At 40.5% G+C, this 16835-nt stretch overlaps 1 protein-coding gene across 1 annotated transcript in view; it reads left to right on the forward strand.

Moving 5' to 3' along the window:
* Positions 1-5627: 5627 nt before the first annotated feature.
* hmcn1 (hemicentin 1) overlaps positions 5628-16835 on the forward strand; it is an 84338-nt gene continuing 73130 nt past the window's right edge. The window contains exon 1 of the mRNA XM_074667921.1: positions 5628-6215. Coding sequence (XP_074524022.1) covers positions 5960-6215 — 256 coding nt within the window. The 5' untranslated portion in view covers positions 5628-5959. The remainder of the gene's footprint in view (positions 6216-16835) is intronic.

Here is a 16835-nt window from a genome sequence, read left to right on the forward strand (position 1 = left end):
GGGTGGGCTTTCTGTTGGGCTTACTGGAAGGATGGAGCCGATGCGTCATGTGGATCATGTTGGGTAGACACAGAGGCTGGCATTGTTGTGCTACTGTCATGCCTGGCCTGTGAGCCTGCACGTTCGGGTCAATAGGAAGCTACAACACAAACATAGACAGCGTAATATGAGTCACCTGGCTTGTAAAAAAAAATGCATGGGTAGAGGGATTTAGAAATGTGAAGCACCTGACTCTCTGCGGTTGCAAACACTGCCATTCAAGCTTTTTTTCCTTCAAAATAAATAAATAAAAAGCACAGGATGATGGATGGTTAAGAAACTTAGTTGCTTGAGTTGCTTTCCCTTTTCTTCAGTCTTTTCCCTTGGTTCAGTTTCTTCAAAGGAGCATCGTGCCCATCCTTGTTTTTCTGACAAAACACTTTTTTTCACTTGTGGAGACATGACACAGCAATATATTTTTTTGTATTGGACATTATCATATCACATTCTATAGTAGAGCATCTTATCTTGTGTTTTTCTGTCATGCCACATCATTTACCATCTGATCGTATTATGTCTTTTCTATCTTATAACTGTATCTTTAGGTATTGTTTTTGACCTTATTGTTTTGTATCTTTATTAATCACCCAGTATTTCATGATGAATGTTTCGAGAAGGACTTCAGAGTCCACAGAATGTGAATATAGATGCAGAATGACTTTAAGTGCCTATAGCTGGCTTTGTTAGATCACATGTACATCTCCCTGTAGGCTGAAAAATAATGAAAACCTCAGGGTGTGTGATTGCTCTCTGTTCTTTGGAGAAGAAGAACAGAGAGCAATCCCCTCTGTTTCTATCTGTGTGTCAGTGCAGAGATTGCTGCTGAATTGCCTGTGCGTTTCAGATATCTGCTACAGCTCATTGTAAGTCAGGGACAAATTCTTCTCCTACCATCCTTCTCAAACTTGTGCAGCAGGATTTTTTTGGAACGTGTTATTTTCATTTTTACTTTGATGCTGCTGCAGACTGAGTAATGCTGCAGTGCTACAAGTGAGACACCAGATACTTTTCTACTTTCTCTTTGCATTATCGAAAAGTGTCTTGTTAATGAAGGAAAAAGACAGTCCAGTGCCAGTTTGTGCAATGGAAAAAGGAAGTTGTGTAACTGTACAGATAAATCCAGGGGATTATCCAGTTTTGTTCAGGTTTGGTTTGGCTTTCGGCAACTCCCTTAAGCAAGTGCACTCTTGTCAATCAAACAAGCTCCAACACCTAAAGCAGCCCGGAGACTTTTTGCTTTTATATTTTAAAAAGTGAGTGGGTTCTGCAGTGTTTTAAAAGTAGAGACATGGCCTCTCTATTTGAAGAAATATTTCTGAATTCCTTAAACCAGGGAGCAGCAGTAGGTACTGTTCATGATAAGACAGGAAAGCACTGATATTACACGTGTAATTCCCTAGAAGTTTAAGCCGGAACCAGTCAAACGAGAACCTGAGAAATGCTCCATCGTTGTGATAAAGGGCTCAGTGCTGATACAGTGACTAGTCGGCTTTGCAAATCATTGATTTGTGTCCAGGGTTGCGGTTGCCTCCGTAGTTGCCCTGGGGCAGTTTTGTGTGCTAGCAAGCAAATGTCACGTTTGTGCAAAGTGACACAGTGGTAATTACAAAGTAAATCTAATGTGCTGCAATTTGTCCTTAGATCATAAAAAAGTGATATTTGAAAACTGATTTATGTTCCTGTAAGGACTGATCATACTTCCTGCATAGTTTCTCTAGACTTTTATTGCAAAAGATAATAATAGATCAAATGTGAAGATGCTAACCTAGACTGGGATGTTGAAACTAATCTACCAGTTTCTACTGATCTGTAACTGCTCTTTTAGCCTACATCTGATTCTGGATGTCTTTACTTTGGCAGAATCTGCTATTTACCTTTGTAGACAGTTTTGGCACGTGCACCTGTGTGTTCCTGTGCGTTCCTGCATCAAGGAGGAGTATTTTGTTTACCAACAGTTTTGACCTATTTTCATGTGGATCTCAAACCTAGTTAACCACACCAGTATCTCTCTATCTTTTTTCCTGAGAAGAAATTTGATCCACAGTTATCCCAAATCTCTCCATCCACAGATTACTTTGGAGTGAATCATACTGGAAGTTCGCCCACTCAGCAGACAGGAAAGACTCTTTGTGTAAACAGAAATTAGAGTGTGTGTGAAAGTGAGAGAAAGTCTTTTGTTTTTTCCTCTGTATGAACTTGTTTTGGACAAGATGTACCTCCAAGCTGTTATCGCCACTCCGGAGCAGCACGATTTATTTATGTGGAGCAACATGTTGTGTAATCACTGCCCGGATTCTGGGTTCACCATTGCAAATTTCCATAAAAACCTTGGCCTCCTTGTTTGTTTGTCATGCAAAGTTCTCCTGGGCAGATGCTCTCCTCCTGAATCAGAAATGTATCTTGGTTAGCAAAGTTTGAATTCTTATTTGAATGTTTCTGTGTGACTTTCCATTCATCGCTCTCAGGAAAGACCTTATAAAAACACTGTAGAAAACAGAAGACACCTAATTTGCCAGCAACATTTCTTTACAAAGTAAATAACCCTCCCATGAATAATTCAACCTTAAAGTCTCTCATGTCTCTTAAATATCTTCATCACTGACCTCATGATCTGATTCATTCTTGTTAACTCTGGTCTCACTCATTTAATTCCTTTCAAGCTTTGTACCAACAGGAATATCAATACTATATTAGCTGTGTGCCAGCTCCCCCTACTGCCAAAACATAGTAATTACTGCAAGTCACAATGAACATCCAGGGGTTTGTGTTTCTTGATGGACACCATAAATGTGTGAAAATGTAAGAGGCAGTTTTTGTTTAGATTTCTATATTTGTTTAATTGATATTGATAAAATAACTATAAGTTTCAAACAAAGATTTAGGTCACTGAAAATAATTTCTCCCCTACTCTGTTTAACTTCTTTTAAAGTTCTCACTCACTATTCATCCAGATTTATCATCTGCATAAATAAAAACAAATTATGCAATAAAATGCAGATTTAACCAACTTGGGCAGCGATGACTTGGGTCATGAATGGAGGTAGCGCCAGAGACTCTTGACAATCATTTCCAGTCGGTGGTGAACTAATGGACTTCAGCAGTGTGAGATACCTGTACCCACTGGGCCAAAGGTGGGAGATTTTTTTCCTGAGTACCTGAGGGGTTATTATAAGGGAAATCACATGTTATGTACTGATCATACAGAGGCCCAGTGTAAGAAAATGTACTTTTATATTTTATTTTTATGGCCGATATTGATCAAACAAGAGCTTTGAACTCTGTCCAACCTACTGTCTTTATGTCAGACCATCTTTAGTTTCCTTTAAGCATAAACTCTTGAAAAATGTTTCCTTTCATCACACCACCACTACTTTTGGAGAATTTGTATAAAACCGGATTTAATTGTGATCTCTTTTTTCTTCAAATGTTAATAAATCAAAACTCAAGGTTATACAGAAACTCAGAAATAAGCTAAATAAATTAAAGTAATACATCTTTGCATGGCTTTAGTTTAATCCAATGAGCCATTTCTGTGTCAGATTTTATCACTATGAAGTCTGTGACATAAGACTGCAACAAATTGGTATTCAAGGCAAGTCTGCTTTATTACACTGCAATGAAATCTATAATTTAATACTCGGTGCCATTTTATTCTCTGAACTGAGAAGTGTAGCAAGGTGATTTTGCTGTTTGCTGATCTGCATGGAGTTTCAGATTTTTGTCATGTTCTCAAAACAAGAACAAACAATCATCTCCTCATATCTGTCTGTGCAGTGAACTTGCATTTACTTTACAAGTAACCACTAGGTGTCAATGTAGAACAACAATTCACCATGAGACCGAACAAACTTTTGGAGAACCCCTAAAACTCAGGCACAGCCTTTTTCTCATGAATGAACAAAATTATCTAGACTGAAAATAATATGAGGTTTGTTTCTCTATAGTTGCGTGTGTGTCCTGGCTGGATGCAGACAGCTCCATTAGACTACAGCTGGTCCAAGGCTGGGCTAAGCAGAGTACAATACACACATTTAATACTAGCATGGAGCTTCTTCAGGAACGTTCTTTCAGTGATTTTGGCAGCCCCTCTGGGCAAAGCAGTACCTATTAACCGCTGGTATTGACCTATTGACCTGTAAGTATGTAAAATGTATTCTCTAAAAGACAAAACAAAAAACACTGCTTTCTATGAGCACTCACATATATCACTCGGTGTGACTCTGTTTCTTGAAAATGTTAACAAAGGCACTCCAGGTCTGCCTTGACAGCCTCTCTTTTGAACCAGCTTTAGGCACAAAAACAATGCAGGTAGAATAACTTAATGGAAACAATCAACTACTTCAGCCTTTTGTCATATAAAAGTACTAGTGTTTCAAAAGATTGCCCATCTTTATGTCCCAAAGATAAAAAAAAGAAGAAGTAAGAAATCATGGTTGATCTGTGCTACAACAAGGTGAGTATTGTAGTCGCTGCTACCTTCATTGTATATCATGCTAAATGTTGGTGCCTGGTGAATTTATCAATGGATAATCATCTTCTAAGCTCCAAAAGCCAATAAAATCTATTCAGAAATATTTTTGTGTCACTTTTTTAAAACCAGAAAAGCACTGTGGGAGCACAGACCTCAGCCAAGCATACTGTGATTGTCAAGCAACACTTAAGTCCTCCTTTAATGTTATACTCCCTTTCAGCAGATGCCTGCTACACTTTGGTGTTAGTTGCAGGTTTTTACTATAATTTGTTACCTGACAGTGTTGAAAATTATGATGACCTAGTACGTATTTCATATTCCAGATCTTTGTATCCAGAATATTTCCAGGATCTGGATCGTTCTTTTACATCTGTCAGAATTATGGTGACTTGTCTTGTATTGTTTAGCAAAGCAATCTGACCATTTATCATTCATTTATATACACATTTTGTGAAAATGGCCCTATCTCACAGCGATAAAGAATCCTTTAAAAAAAATCACCTCCCACATTTAATCACTTCTTCCTTACCCCATTTTGAACATTTCCTTAAAATTTCATCAAAATCTGTTAGTTACTTTTTGAGTTATGTTGTTCACAAACAGACAAACTCTCCCCAAAAAAATGTAACCTCCTTGCAGTTTCATTGAATCAATGGAGTGTAGAGCCAGGCCACGACCGCCAGGTGGCAGCACGGAGCCCAGAATCATTGAAGTTGTGTTTGCTTTACTCATACAAGCTTGTTTCAAACATAAATCCAGCAATTCAAAGTTGGGACTCGTTCCCGTGTCTGATCATTATAATTCTGAGTACTTCAACTGCATTTGCTCTCCCATTAACTCACATCTCATCTGTCAAGAATTGCTGAAACATTTATTGGAGCTACAGGAGGTGAGTTGCTTGCTTCATCACCATGTTGCATTCATAATCATATGCATATGATAATGATGGGAAACATAAAAGCGTTGCAACTCTTTGTGTAACGTGAGAGGAGAAAAGTTGCCTAATTTAAGCAACTGGTCCTTCACCCAAAACATCTCAACCAATCACAGCCCCGCTCTGCAGCATGAGGTAGTTAGCGCCCTGGAGACTCTTTGCCCAGCTGAGAGGTGGTCTTTGTATGACAGAGCTGAACAAGGACTCCTGACTCTGCAGACAACAGACAACAGGCGCTGCTACAGCTGCTGGGACTGCAGAGTTTGCGTTCACAGAGAAGTGCGAGGCTGCGACCTGAGAGAACAGAAGCTGCAGAAGAAACCAAAGACTGAGGTGAAAACGAGAGCTTTCTTCATTGCTTTTTAATTGACTCATGTTTTGCTCTTTGTAAACTGTTCCCAGTCCAATTTTTGGAGCCAGATGACTCTACTTTTATCCCGAGGCTCACCCTGAGGTTGCGACTGGCGAGCACAAAACACCCAAGAACTTTGCTGGAGAAGAGTCTTGGATCTGAAATGGGCAGCAGATTGATGTGGCTGTCCCTCGCGCTGTCAGTGGCGTGTGCAGCCGGGCAGGTCACGGAGACCGGGGCCACGAAGGAGGACATCCCCGAGGGGGCATCCACCCTGGCGTTCGTGTTTGATGTCACCGGCTCCATGTACGACGACCTCGTGCAGGTCATCGAAGGAGCGTCAAAGATCCTGGAAACATCCCTGAACAGACCAAAGAAGACCTTGTATAACTTCGCTCTGGTCCCCTTCCACGATCCAGGTAATGACATCAAACCGCATTAATGAACGTTTAGTCAGCATGAGGGCTGAAAACTTTCCTTTTTCTTTTTCTTTTGCTTGACATTTCAACTTTCCCTGCATTGTCTCCGGGAGTATTAGCAGTTGACTGTGCTGTGAAAACAAAAGCACACAGAAAAGTGAGAAATGTGATAGTTTGCTCACAGTCCGCCCTTTGAATGCCTAATGTTCCTCACACCTCCAGAGGAGGGGACTCTGGGGGATTCTGTCTCCGCACACAGATGTTCAGCCTGGCGGTCACTATCATTAGCATTCCGCCACGGTTAGTGCAGGACTTTAGGTTTGCAATGCAGCTTGATGATTGTCATCACCCCTGGGTGCTCTTTCATTCTGACCAGCTAATGCACAGACAATATATCATTGGACTTTTTTAACAGTAACCCTGGCTTTTAGGTCAGAGGAGCAGGCTAACAGACATGTAGCTGAGAATCAATGGGACATAATCCAGACTAACTTTAGTCAGATTCAGATAGTCAAATAGTAGTAGATTGATTTAGGGAGGATTATGTTGTTTTTGTTTTTTTACATTTTGCTCTTTGAAAAGAGTCAGTGTTGGAAATTAAGCAGAAATTTTGAAATAGTTTTGCAATTACAGTCCCAATGAGCAACTTTCTGTCTGCTCTGATTTTAACGCCCCCTGTGGTCAAAGTAACACTCTGTATCTATCCATTGATCTTTTTTTCTCCAAACAAAAAATCTGGCCTTCTATAAAGCTTGAATGTAGTGTTTGTTTTAGAAAAATCTACCTTCTTAAAGTGCCTACCATCTTTTAAAAAAGCAATACAGAAATTTTTAGTGTAGCTTCAGATGGTCTTGTTTGCATTTTTAGCACAGAAAGAGGAATCCCTGTGTAAACCAGTTTATTTCATGACACACTTCGAGGGGCTGTGAGAAGTTTCTAAGTGATCTTGCAAAAGTCTCCCTTCTAGATGTATGCTTGATTGTAATACACTTTTTAAAATGATGTTATCAGCGCTAGTAGTACAGGTTACAGGTTATTTCAAAATGCTACTTTTTAGCTTCCCAATTGGGTCAAGCAAGACCAGATTGATTTACGGCACGTCGAAGACTCTTTGACAACACCACGCTAGCTGACAAAGTTTAGTAATGAGGAGAGATATCTGTGTTTTTCTCAGCTGAAAACTATTTCTGTGAATTTTTTTTAGTGATAATGGACACTGGAGCTTCATTGTCAGACAGAAATAGGACAAAAGGGCAGAAGATGGCTAAACAGGAGAGTGATACAGCCTGCGCTAAAGGCTAAAAGAGCTAAACTGTTTGTGATAATGTTCATTCCAACCCACATGCAGGAGTTATTCTGCAGTGATCTGTTAAAATTCAAGAATCTATCAATAAAATGAAGAGGGAGATTGCGTTAGCTCTGACTGATAGATGGGCACTAGCGGGGCATAACATGTCTTAGATTACCTGGCTGCCAGCTGCGCTAAATATAGACAGCTACTAAACTTCATACAAACTGTGTTTACTTATCGTCACGTTAGCCTACGGATCCGTTGGAGCACCTGACTGCCTATAGCACTACATATAGCTGGCTACTACAATATTTGCTTGACGTCACATTTCAAAGCACTATGTAACTGTACTGATAAATACCTGACCTTGTTGCGTTGTATCCAGTGAAAAGTTCTCCTGGTCAAAGACAATTTGTTTCAATCCAATCTGTATTTAACACCAAAACAAACACACACCTTGCTAAAAGAAATTAACGACAGTGTGCGTGACAATCTGGGCCAGAAGGTGGGGAGGGGGTCCAATTTAAATGGACCATCCTCATAGCATCTTCTAAAAAAACTCACAGGAGCTTTTAAGCCAGAGCAACTGTTCCTGTTCCTGTTCCTCCCAAACTTGGCTTTGTTCTCACTATTTCAACTTTTTTTCCACATAGTGCATACTGAATGACCTTCTCCTCTGTTGTGTTTATCTCATGCTGGCCCCTAATGCTTTTCTTTTATGTGTCATACCACTGCTTTGATATGCACATTTTATCTAAAGTTGTGAAAGTTGCAAAAACTTTGTGTAATAGTTTCAAAGTGCCTGTGGTCACTCTTTTCTAACCAAGGTGACAGGTGACTTACCTGCTTACACAAAATACCATGAGAGGCAGCAGAAATGTCATGCAAGGAGTGAGTGTGCTAATTCGGCAAAGAAAAAAAAAGTGCACCATCATCAGCCAGAATGAGGTGATAATTAAGGTGTGCTTGACTTTACTACAGAACATGAAAAAAAACTGTTTTTTGTCATATTTGTGCCCAAAAATGTAAATGACGTCACTGGTTAATAATCCATATTTATTGAATTGTTCTTAGTTTCACTTGAATGCACTTAGCAACTATGAAAACAAACCGCTCCAAGAGATCTGGGGGAGAAAAAAAGAAGGAGATGAATCGTCTGAGGTGATCTGTGTGGTGAAGAGCCAGATTCCTATTCCAGATGTTTGTCCTCCTCTGCGAAATCTTCAGCATATCACACATTCTTATGGAGCCCAGTTCCTTCATCATGGATTCAAGCTGCAGCTCTGTGCCCAGAATAATAATTACATGAAAGAAGAAACATGCTCCCCGTACAGGATGATGAATCCATTGCTTAAGTTAAATCATTAGCAGATGATAAAAGAGAAGTAATGCAGTGTGTTTTGGACAAAATAACAGTGAGAAAGGAATAATGATTTTTCAACTTGTACAGAAAGTGTTCTCCACGCCAGGAAGTCACTTCGCTGTTCTCTTTTTGCATTACACTGAAGCTTCAAATATGTGGTGTTGACTTCTTCCTGCAGACTCCAGGTCTTTGTGTTGGTCCCTTCCCTCAAAGTGACGTTAGTTTTCTTTATAAAATGTTTACGAGGACGTCAAAGTGTGTTACCCAAACCCCAACGGGCAGACTCCAATGATTAGCAAAGCAAAGGTTGCAGAACATTTCCCCTCGAGCTTTTTCTGCTGCTGCCTCTGTTATCTCACTTTGAGTCTTTTTCTGGACCCTCAGAGAGAACAAGCTTTGTTTTCATAAGAACTTTCGTTTCACCTTCCACTTTCTGGGCTCAACATCCGACCCAGTGTGATAACTCTGTCCCTCCTGTTTGATTTGGCTCCCTTTAAATCAGAGTCCGGAGCTTCCCCCCTTTATTTACACTACAATCTGACACGGTAAACATTAGAGAGTGTGTTTGTGTATCTGTGTTTCTCTCGGCCTGTGTGTGTTTGTGTGTGAAGTGAGGGTGTCAGGAGGATGCCTGGATATTGGGGTCAGGCCTGTGTGGGAAGATCAGTCAGGAAGCCCCCCCCCTCTTTTTCCTCCATCCTGCAGGGAGAGAAAGAAAGAAAGAAAGCAAGAGGATACTTCACAAGTCATTTTTACTGAGGCACAGTGGCTGTGAGTGGAGCTCCACAGCCTGAAAACACCTCAATATATCTGTGAAAATTGTGAATTTAAGCTTTTTTGGTTGTACTATCACTCATATGTCAGTCATTAGAGGATCAACATCTCAAGCTGCTCAAAGCTACTCTTGATTTAGGTGATTCAGTCAAGTGAAAGATGAGTAATTTTCAGTCTTCTGTTTACCCGCAGAGGTCAAAAGTTAGCAATAAGCAGAATGTCATGAACATTTATTTAATTGTCGCCAAATGAACTCAGTTTTACAACGCTCCCATCAGTCCCAAGTACAAATCTTTTCGCAGCTTTCTAATTAACCACATGTGAAGAAACCCTACACTGTGTGCAGTACAGCCTCAATGCGTGAACAGACAAGAAAAACAAGTGCACAAGTCTACAACTCTGTCTCCAAAGCTTTCTGTGAGTCTACATTGTCTGTGGCTCTGCTGACGTCCAAGCACACACATGCTCATCCTTGTAAATAATACCATGCTGTGAGAGGGGGTGTGTTTGTGTGTGTGTGTCTTGTACATGCTTGTGTGACTGTTTAATTAGCTGAGGATGAGGTGGGTCAGAGCCCAGGGCCTCAGGTCAGTGGGGGATTTAGACCTGTCTCCAAAGTCGTGCTGTCAGAAATCACTGAGATGGTGACTCGTCTTCGTTGTCTAAGCTGTTTAGCAGATTGTGAAAGGAGCAGTGGCTGTAAATTTGAAGTTTTACCTGGGTGCTTAAATTTAAGGGTATTTGTAGCCACATCATTTTTTATCAGTAGAAGCCCCTGATTACAGTATTTAGCAACAAACCTCAGCAATTAATCAAGGTCTCATCTTGTCTTACCTTCCTCTCCAAGTAGGACAGTGAGGTGATGAAGTAGCAGTCATTTAGCTCAATGAAAAGAGCATTTTCAGTTAAATATTTACATGGAGCAAGGCAACCACTGTATTGAAAGAAACACATATCTTCACACATGATCATGCCATTACTTAAGGAACTCATTTGAATACTTTAGGGGCAAAGGACTTCATAATCAAAGAAGCATTTTAAAAATATGTATCTCTATTGTGGGTATGGATATTTCAATTGAAACATATAAATCTTGCAAATCTTGTAATAGAGGAACCTGCATGTCCACTACAGGTGAAAATTTTAATCCTCTCTTGGTTGAAAACACTCTAAAACCAAAGTAAAGGCTAAGACCAGGATGCTTTCCAGCATTACTTCTTCCATTACAAAATGTACCACCTTCAAGTTTTTGCTGGTTTAAATAGGCTTTTTCAATCTTCCTTAAGTTTTTGTCTTTCTGTTTTGCCGTGTTTTTGTTTCCCATTCATATAAAGAGTTTCAAGTCTCCCACTGGCCTCCCAATGTTGACATTAACAGTGTCTCACATCCTCAAAGCTTTGTTGTTTAGTATATTCAGTGGAGCATTGATGTTTGAAGTCTATCAAAACGTAATAATCATTCGAATGGGAACAAGGTTGGACAATTTGGGTTGTATTCTTGATTGCTTTTGTAGTTTTGCAACTTTTTTGTATGTATAAAAGTTTTACAGTCTGCTGTTTGAGCAAGGGATGCATGGTCAGTCAACAAACTGATCACACATCACCACCCTTGCTCTTTGGTATAAAAATCTTGTTGTATGACACAGTTTGTCAGCATTTTTTTAATCTAGTTGTCTGGATTTACCACTGGTGCAGATTACTGCATAACCAGTGCAGGCATGTTGACGCTAACCTGTAAGGAGGACCGAAGCTCTGCCAGTGTCAGCCACGCAAGTTTGACAAACTTGTCAGACGGAGCCTTCTATGAGTGTTGTCGGAGTAAGCAGGAGCTTTCAAACACTGTCTTTGACATTCTGAAAAACCCTTTGATGGAAGTAAACTGAAAAGTCAGCAGATGTTTTACCACACCAGAGAGCTGGAGAGGAAAGCCGAAACAGAAACAAGGGATGGTACACGTCCAACAGAAATCACTGCTTGTGACCGGAGGATCACTGAGTGATGTCTGTTTACTCTCACTCTGCCAACATGGAGAAGTCCAGACTCAGATTTGTCTCCCCAAATGAAATCAGCAGCTGATGACTTCTGCTTCTGTTTTATTGGTATTTAGAGTTTGTTACAGCCCTGTAGATTGCTCAGTTGATGGTGAGTCTTCTACCCTTTCTAAGTCAGCTTTAGTTAAAGAGCTGGACCAAAGCTCTGGGTGTGGAGTGATGAGAGGAGATGAGCTTCCACCTCTGCAGGATCAAAGGCGCACATCTCAGAACACCCTTTGTTGGTATTCAGTGTCTTTTTCCACCAACCCCTTTTCTCCTTTTGTGTCCGTCTTTGCAGAGCAGCAGTTTTTTGTCTGAACCACCCCACCCGTGTGAGATTACAAGGAGCCCGCGTTTAGCTGGACGGAGTCAATAATGATGCTATTAGGCAGGAATGCCAAAAAGAGAGGTGGAGTTTTTTTTCGGAGCAGAATTAGAGGAGGAGTGAGGAGTGTGGCAGACTACAATGAGTGTCTTTGTGTTTCATGTTCTCATTGACCTGCCCTGGAATATTAAAATGGCCTGTAATTTTTCTGTGCACAGACCCTCTGAAGTGCCCTAAGGTGCTCTTAGTGCAGTTTCAGCTCCATGTAGCTTTGTAATCGGTGTCCAGAGGTCATCCCCTTTTATCTTAGGAGGCAGCACATACCTGAGGGATGCTGCAGGTGTTTAGAAGAGTCGCAGGTAGTTGACCTTTGGATACAGTAGTTGACATAAATCCACGTGACACAGACGACCTATTTAAAAGGCATTTGTCAGACTTTGTCTCCTCTCCACCATGTCAGGTTTGTTTCCCTGGAGGCTTTGGATTTGTTTTCCAGTCCCTGTTGAATTCCAAGCATCATCCTGTGGTCCTGAAGGTTCGAAGGCTTGGGTCGTGTCCCCCCAGGGTTGTTTGGTGTTATTGTCTGTGCGCTTCACTATATCTCCCCTGACCTTTTTGGGGCTTGTTTTTTGTGTTTAACCATTTTTAAGGCGACTGGTTGAAAGTGTAAGTGTAAAGAGAAAAAAAAATAAGAAGACTTCATACACAAAAACTGAAATGCACCAGATCACAGAAAATGGTAAAATAATTGGCTCTTAGTATTGGCAGCATTGGTGGGCAGCTGCAGAAAAATCAGACCCCAATTATTATAAGTGTTAAGTAAATTTACATTTTGAAGTGTGACAACCTGAAAGGATCTGCTTATTTGTACAAGAAGACCTCTGTAGAGGGGGTTTTGGCCATTTTGTGTGTTTAAAGAACCTGAACTGTGTTTGCTGCATGTCAGAAATGTCTCTTTCCTCTTCTGGGCCAGACGTGTTTACCTGACATATCCCTAACTACTACCATGTGTCCACAGCATAAGCAGCCAGTTTTTCCATGTTCATTTATCACACAGAGATGAGCTCCCCGGGCTAGTCAGGTGATTTTGATAACAGCTGCCACTTCCTTCCTTTTGTTGGTTGGAAGTGGTGTACAAATGCTTTTATCATGAGCTACATTTGCACATGCACAAGTCTCCTGAAAACTGATGGAAATGTAATGGGTGGGCTGCATGCATGAATGTAAACAGATGAAACTTTGACCTTGACTTTACTGAGTCTTCTTCCTGACAGACACTATGTAAAAATACCTGCAAGAAGTCAGGGTGAACTTATGTAAGAAATTAAAGACTTCCATTTGGTTTCCTCTGTTGTATTTCAGCTGTGTTGTAGCTCCAGCAGCATAGACTGTAAAAAAATGGATGTCTACTTGTTCTTATGTGCACGAAGTGAGATCTCCACAAAAACTGCTCCCCCTGGTGGCTGGCTGCAGTATAGGTTAAAAAACCCAGCATTCCAGCGATTCCAAATGGGCTGTGGTCAAACTTTAAAAAATTAATACTCCTCGTGGAAATGTTTCTCACGTCCGATTGTTGTGGTGATTTAAAGATATCATTTGGCTGTCTTATATTCAAGTCCTCTTTTTTCTGAAAAGTTTTGTTTTCATTAGTTATACAAGGTTAAAAACGAGGCTTTAGGTAACGTTTTACGATGATTGACAGCTGCCGTTCTAGTGTATTTTTTTCGGGGATTTTAAAATATGTAGGTAGGGTCAAGGAGTGATTAGACTCTCGAAAGGAAGAAAAAAATATATATTATTTTTGTCACCCAGCTCTACTCAGATTTTCCCAGAATCCCTCATTGTCTCTAGTGCGCAGACTCTGGCTACAATTTCTACCAATGGCTGCGCCTGTGACGGGGGTATTTTGGTTTCAGAACCGTACAATGATAAATGGCGGAGCCACACTGTCCACTCTATATACAGTTTATGGTTGAAACCCACCAGGACAACAACAAACTATCTTGAAGAGCAAAGAAATCTTTGTTGTGTCCCCTGAAATTGACTTACAAGGGAGTCGAACTAGAAGTCGATCTGGTGGAAATCTGGCAAACGCTATCACCATGGTTGCTAATCTGTTGCTTTGTTTCCACCTTACAAACATCACACTGTGGCTTTCACAGCGTGCTACTGATGTCATGCTCTGCCTTCCAAAGCTCCATCCCAGCCTTGTTCTTTAGTGAAGATTTCATGCCGTGAGGGAAAAACGTGAATAAGTAACCGTTTTTAAGTTTGGCTCCCAAACTGCTATTTTCAATTCATGACCATTTAAATCAAGTGGATTGTTTCCAGCTGCCCACTGCGCTTTACACCAACAGACATACCCCCTCTATGTTGTAGATTAATATTCACCAGTCAGCATTTTTCTTACTTTATTGCTCCAAATAATAAGCAGCAACCTCAGCCCTTTTGCTGTTGCCTCTTCAAGGAGGGCTTTCCTCAAATCAGTTTTATAGTCGAATTAGACGAAACAGATCATCGTCTAGACATCATTATGATGGAAATATTTTCTCTTTACTGTGACACATTCATGTGATTTTATTGTTTTACATCATACTTTTTGCAGCTGGAGGACTGAATTTCAGCACATTGGATTTACATTCAGAGTTGGTGCCAGAGTTGAATATTCCCATAGTTTGGTTTGGCATGACCTCATTTTCTTTACTGTGTGAGATGTTTATGTTCATTTTAGTTAAAACATATGTCAGGTTTTCAGCAGCTTAGCTGGTGTGTCAAGAGTGACATTTGCTCATAAACCATCGGCTCAAGAGTGCTGGGCTTCCTCTCATGGAAATAGATGGGGGCATGTCTTTTGAGTTATTTTATATATTTACCATATGCAGGCGTTTACTTTAGATGGATGATTACATCCTGTAGCTGCACTGTTCTTGCCACTCTTCACTATTTATTGTTTTAGGATTGATATTTTCCCCCACACCCTCACTAAATAGACTCACAGGCCCAGAGATTGGTCATTAGACCAAAGCAAAAGAGAAAAGGAGAATATTATTCTTTCATGTCAGTTGGCCAGAAACCCTACACAAAAAGCAAGAACTAACATAGGATAGGCTAATAGAGCACTGGGCATTAACACGTTCACCACAGCCCCTTTATTGGGTGATAATACGTCGGTGTTGCTGCCAAACCATTAATTACTGTTGCCTTAATTTAACTCCGTCTTCTAGGCTAGAAAAGGTGCGTCATCCTGTAAAAGTTTAACAACATTATCCTCCAAGGATCTTAAGAGTGGCACGTTTTCAGTGGCAGAGTGTATGGGATCTTTTTGTATGTTCGTTTTTTAAGTTTCATTAATTTTCAGAAACAAGAATGTATGTTTTTATTGAATTTAAAATATTGTCTGTGAGAGCAGTCAAGCATTCTTAACAATTTGGTTTTTCTCTTGGAAATACACTTAAAACTTTAATTTGATGTTCACTATTTAGTTTGTTGGCAGTCTTCGCGTTAAGCACTGTCAATGTAACCAAATTTTCACTTTGGGTTAGCACAAAGCATTGTATGTGTCTCTTTTCACAATGATACTTCTTTCCCACTTCTTCTAAACAAACTCGATGTAATGCTAAAGTACTTACTGGAAGTCCACATTGCTGGTGACATAACCATGTGTTTGCACTGAAGAAACAGGCATAAAGAGAGAAGCAAGGGTTAGAAGAACAGCTTAACAACAAAGCATCCAAGAACTTTGATTGGCATGGAGGCCTGTGTGGTTCTTAAATGTGTCTGGACCAGACAAGTGTTTAAGAGACCTGAATTACAGGCTGTGAGGCTGAAGGTCAGCCTGTCAGCGCCCTCTGCCCTTCGTCTTAGAGGGGTATGTTTTGGGGGAAGTCATTTATCTTGGAGACCACCTTGTACCAGGTTACTAGTATTTTTCATGCCCACACACTGTATTGGTCCAGGGGATCCCTGCTTTAAAGCTACCTATCTTAGAATCTGTTGTCTTCACCACCCATCATATGGCTGTCTCTGTTGACAATATCCTTTTATGGACAGTCTCTGGACAAACAGGACAAACTCCTACAGATCCAGGTCCTGAAAGAAAAGTTTTACCTTTGAGCAAGGAGGAGACAGAAAGTGCCTTGTTGGCATATGTCAGGGTAGTGCTCATCCAAAAACACAAAGTAAACAAAATTAGCACTCAGTGGGCAGCAACACTTACCTAAGCAGTGGCATACTCCAACAGAAGCAGTTAGGCTACATCCATGCTGGAAGTCACCTAATGAAAAGCAGAAGTTACTTGTGAGCTGCCCAGCTCCAGAGGGTTGCTAGCATGCATTTCAACGATGTAAGAAGACTAACGAAGCCAATGTACGTACTCAGGTGCAAGTCAGATGCAAAAACAGACATTTTACATTACACACTCAAATCACTTCACTTTGACTTTATTGTAAGCCAACATCATGTTTTGCCTGTTAGCTAGGAAACCTGATCAAATGTGTAAATTTGTGAATGCACATGGTCACATAACTGATTGTTCTCATTTGAGTCATATATGATAGAGGGACTTGAGAGGTTGCTTGTGAAGATTGGGAGAACTTAGCTTACCTACCTGTAGCTTGCTAACTCCCACTGGTAGAGATGTTCTTAGCAAGGTAAAGAACACAAGAGATGAGTTTGACTAGTTAGCCAATTAAACTCACCTGAAAGGGTCTTAGCTAGAAGAGCCAGAAACAAGCTAACTCATTGAACTTAGCGTCTTCTTTAGGTCAGGTAGATATCAGTGTTGTATCATATAAAGTGACTTAGAGGGGAAGAGATGTTGAGACTGCTGTTCATGT

The sequence above is a fragment of the Halichoeres trimaculatus genome, unplaced genomic scaffold (genome assembly GCF_033239565.1).
Source record: "Halichoeres trimaculatus isolate MK-OKI-2021-1 unplaced genomic scaffold, fHalTri1.1 fHalTri1_scaffold_4, whole genome shotgun sequence".
In the NCBI taxonomy this organism is placed as follows: domain Eukaryota; kingdom Metazoa; phylum Chordata; class Actinopteri; order Labriformes; family Labridae; genus Halichoeres; species Halichoeres trimaculatus.